This window comes from Myotis brandtii, unplaced genomic scaffold, assembly GCF_000412655.1.
Source record: "Myotis brandtii unplaced genomic scaffold, ASM41265v1 scaffold122, whole genome shotgun sequence".
Lineage (NCBI taxonomy): Eukaryota > Metazoa > Chordata > Mammalia > Chiroptera > Vespertilionidae > Myotis > Myotis brandtii.
The window spans coordinates 1,593,003-1,597,424 of NW_005354255.1; the positions used below are offsets into that span (position 1 = coordinate 1,593,003).

General features: G+C 52.4%; 1 protein-coding gene across 1 annotated transcript in view; it reads right to left on the reverse strand.

The window, feature by feature from the left end:
• The window catches only part of THOP1 (thimet oligopeptidase 1), a 24,282-nt gene that overhangs the window by 13,071 nt on the left and 6,789 nt on the right, over positions 1-4,422 (reverse strand). The window contains exons 4-5 of the mRNA XM_005858822.2: positions 1,866-1,973; positions 23-125 (exon numbers count right to left, since the gene is read on the reverse strand). Coding sequence (XP_005858884.1) covers positions 23-125; positions 1,866-1,973 — 211 coding nt within the window. The remainder of the gene's footprint in view (positions 1-22; positions 126-1,865; positions 1,974-4,422) is intronic.

A 4,422-nucleotide genomic window follows, 5' to 3' on the forward strand; every position in this document is an offset into this window, starting at 1 on the left:
TCCCCACACGGCCTCCACGTACCCAGCTCCTCTCGTGTAAAGGGCAGGAAGGTCGTGTCCTCATTCAGGTTCTTATTGAAGTCAATGCACAGGAGACTCAGCTTCTTCTTGATGCCTTTGATTTTCTGAGGGAGAGAAGAGCCGTCAGCGGGAGCACTGCCATTAAGATACCCTCAGGGCTGGGGCTCCCACCGACAGGAGAGGAGGCAGACAAGGTGGGGAAACAGGAGGTTTTCGGCACAAGCACCTGCCTGCTGCGCTGAGCAACCTCATGACGCAGGGATTTGAGGGGTGTCCCCATCTGTTTGGGTCCCCAGCCAAGAGCCTTCTGGACCTCCTACTGAGGAATTATCCCCAGAGTCTGCAGCTTAAGCTTTGGACATCCCAACCGAGTTCAATGTTTGTCCTTTCAGGGTCCATCTGGTTTTCAGAAACAGTTAAAAACTGACCCATCTGGGTGAGGGAGAGACGCAGGGCACAAGGGAAGTGCCTGGGCCCCAGGGTGAATCCGCTGGAAACCCCAGAGCTGCCTGGCGTGGGGAGAGAAGAGGGAACGAGGGTGAAGGCAGACACCACCCCATCAACCACAAGACTGAGAGCAGCCTCGGTTCCCAGCTGGACAACAGGGGACGCCCCTCTCTGCGATACTGCGACACAATAAGAAACGTGCATTTGGACTTGGCTCCGTTTTGGACACGTGGCTCCTAAACCCTTGGAATTTGCCAAGTGAAAGAGGCCCAGGGGCACAAAAGTGACAGGACCCCTTCCAACACAGCTGAGTTTATGTTAACGAGTCCACTTCCAAAACGCCCGGAGTCACAGGATGGATCAAATTTTTAGTCCCACCCCATTCCCCACCTTCTGGGAGGGGAGAGGGGCTGGAGGTTGGAGGTTGAAATGTCTCCAAGGGCCACTGATTTCATCAATCGTGCAAATGTAATGAAACCTCCCAAAAGGATCAGCTCAGAAAGCTCCTGGGGTTGGTGAACACACGCAGACGTGGGGAGAGAAGTGCACCAGGGAGGGCATGGGAGCGCCAAGCCCCTCCCCTGACCTCGGCCTCTGCATCTCTTCCATCTGCTATTGCCGCGTCATAACCTTTACACTGAGCCAGTGATCTTGTGAGTAACGGGTCCTCTGAGTTCTGCAAGCCACTTAGGAAATTAATCTAGTTTAAGGAGGGGTCATGGGGCCCTCCAATTCATATCACAGGTCTGAGGTAGGGGCAGGCCTGTGGGGCTGAACCTGACCCTGCTGAACCTGATGCCTTTCCTGGTAAAGTGTCAGATCGGCGTTAACGTGCAGGACACCCAGCCGGTGTCAGAAAGTTCCTTCATGCCCTAACCGGTTTGGCTCAGTGGATAGAGCGTCGGCCTGCGGACTCAAGGGTCCCAGGTTCGATTCCGGTCAAGGGCATGGAACCCGATGCCTTTCCTGGTAAAGTGTCAGATCGGAGTTAACGTGCAGGACACCCAGCCGGTGTCAGAAAGCTCCTTCCTGTGGGATCCTCACACATCTGGCATCAGCAGGGAAGCGTGCTGTAGCCTGGTACTGAGGGTGGAGGAGACACAGGAGCAATGAGCTTTTCCTTAATACCACTGCAGCAACGCATGGGGACAGCTGAATAAGGTGGCATGCAGGGAGGTGCCTGACTCAGCCTGCACTCCCTCCTTCGCTGAGGGAGTCCTGTGACCCTGGGGAAGCCCCCCATGACCCTGGAGAACTGAGAGCAGGGCAGGTGCAGAGAGAGCTGCTCTAGACAGATCTCCCACCACAGGGTTCAGGCAGCATTAGGCCAGAGGACGGGCCCTCAGATGGGCGCGGGAAGGCATGGGTCCCCCCCGACCCCCACAGCTGGCACTCACTTCTTGAGTTTCCTCTGGCAGGTGGAGCCCATTCCTTCGGCCAAGCTTGATCAGTCGCTCCAGGTACCGCACTGCCTCTGGCCTCAGTGAGTCCTTCTGAACTTTTTCCTAGAATAAGAAAATCAAAGTTCTATTTACAGTGAAGAATCATGTCAGTGCCACAGGCTGAGAGGCAGCAGAGAGACCGGCTCACTCAGATGTTGGTGAGGTTAGGTAAGAGAGTCCAGCCACTCTGGAAAACAGGCTGGTGGCTTCTTGAAAAGAGAACCGTACAATGACCGTATGACTCAGCAACTGCCCTCCTGGGCATTTATCCCAGAGAATGGAGCCGTGAGTCCACACAGAACCTGCACCCAGATGCTTGCTTTCTGGCGTGGCACAGACCGAGACCAGCCCAGAGGGCATGCAGCAAGAGAGCCCTTCCAGGGGAATAGGTGAGCGGGCAATACCCTGCTTGTGAGGCTCACTTGGGTCCCACAGAACGATACCCTGGGGAAAGTCAGAAAAAATACAGATGAGGCCTTTCTGAATCATATCTCACAACTGCATGTGGGCCTGTAATTGTCTCAATAAGAATTTCAATGAAAACAACAACAATACAGCTGTGCTTCCCCAGGCCTGCGCCTGCACACGCACCAAAGCACATTGATCCTGAGCCCGACGTGTCAGCACATTTAAAGGGAATGAACGAGCCCTAGCCAGTCTGGCTCAGTGGATAGAGCGTTGGCCTGCAGACGAAAGGGACCTGGGTTCGATTCCAGTCAAGGGCACATACCTGGGTTACAGGCTCCTCCCTGGCCCAAGCCCTAGTCAGGTTGCCCGCAGGAGGCAACTAATTGATGTTTCTCTCACATCAACAGTTCTCTCTGTCTTGCCCTCTCTCTTCCACTCTTTCTCTCTAAAAAAAAAAAAAAAATCAATGGAAAAATATCCTTGGGTGAGGATTAAAAAACACACCAAAAAACAAAAACAAAAAAACACACAAAAAAACAAAAACCCAAAGGGAGTGAATGAGCTGCATGAAGAGCGTGTGTAGTCACCGCTACCAGCCCTCCGTCATCAGCAGTGAAGTTCCCGCTCCTGCTGAGAAGAGCACTGGCTGGAGACGGAGCCCACACTCATGCTGTGTCGCCAGCACAGGCCACTGGAACCTGCTCACCTCACGAGGGAGATAGAACATCATCTCTGAGTAACACCCAACAAGGTCAGGAAAGTGCAAGGACATGGTGGATGCGGGAAAGGCGTAAGGAGCCCTAGGATTTTAATACTGTGTTTTTTTTTCATTCCTCTCCATTTGTCTTGTCATTTTTTAAAAAATATATTTTATTGATTTTTTTTACAGAGAGGAAGGGAGAGGGAGAGGGAGAGGGATAGAGAGTCCGAAACATCGATGAGAGAGAGACATCGATCAGCTGCCTTCTGCACACTCCCTACTGGGGATGTGCCTGCAACCGAGGTACATGCCCTTGACCGGAATCAAATCTGGGACTCCAGGCCGACGCTCTATCTACTGAGCCAAACCGGCTAGGGCTGTCTGTCATTATTTAAATGATTTTTTAAACTGTGGCAAAATAGACATAAAATTTACCACTTTAACCACTTTCAAATGCACAGCTCATTTGGCATTAAGTCCATTTACACTGCTATGCAGTCATCCCCACCTTCCATCTCTGAAACTCTTCAGTTTTCTGCCTTTTAAAATCAGGGGAGTGCCTGGCCAGTGTGGCTCAGTGGTTGAGGTCGACCCAGGAGCCAAGAGGCTGCCAGTTTGATTCCCGATCAGGGCCCAGGCCCAGGTTGCGGGCTCGATCCCAAGTAGGGGCCGTGCAGGGGGCAGCCGATTGATGACGTGCCCAGTGCCGTGTCTTCACAGTATCCTCACCTGCAGCCAGACGATCCTCTGGTACACGTCCTGCCTCATGCTCATCTCCACGTCAAACTCAGACAGCTTCTTGTCTGCCTCCGTGCTGGCTGTCCGAATGTCCTTGGATGGAGAGACGTGCTGGGGGAAGTCAAGGATATTCCTCTGAACTGAAACGGGGAGATAATGGGACAACCGTGAAACAGGGTCCCGGATGGAAACCGGCGAGTGCGGACCTCACACCCCAGGCACAGAGCTCATCCCTCTTTGTTGATCTGTCCTGTGAGCATTCTCCACACGGGGCCCTGAGCTGGGCACCGGAACAGAGAAATCAGTGCTGTCACCCACGTCCTCGGGATCTCATAGTCCAAATAGAAACAGGTTTAGCTCATGATGCTCCACGCCAAGGACTGTAACAGGGACGTATGACAAGACCAGGAGAGGTTGAAGGGATTCCATTCTAGCACCTCACGAGGGAGATAGGACATCATCTCTGAGTAACACCCAACAAGGTCAGGAAAGTGCAAGGACGTGGTGGATGCGGGAAAGGCGTAAGGAGCCCTAGGATTTTCATACTGTCTTTTTTTTTTCATTCCTCTCCATTTGTCTGTCATTTTTTAAAAAATATATCTTTTTTAAAAAATATATTTTATTGATTTTTTTTTACAGAGAGGAAGGGAGAGGGAGAGGGAGAGG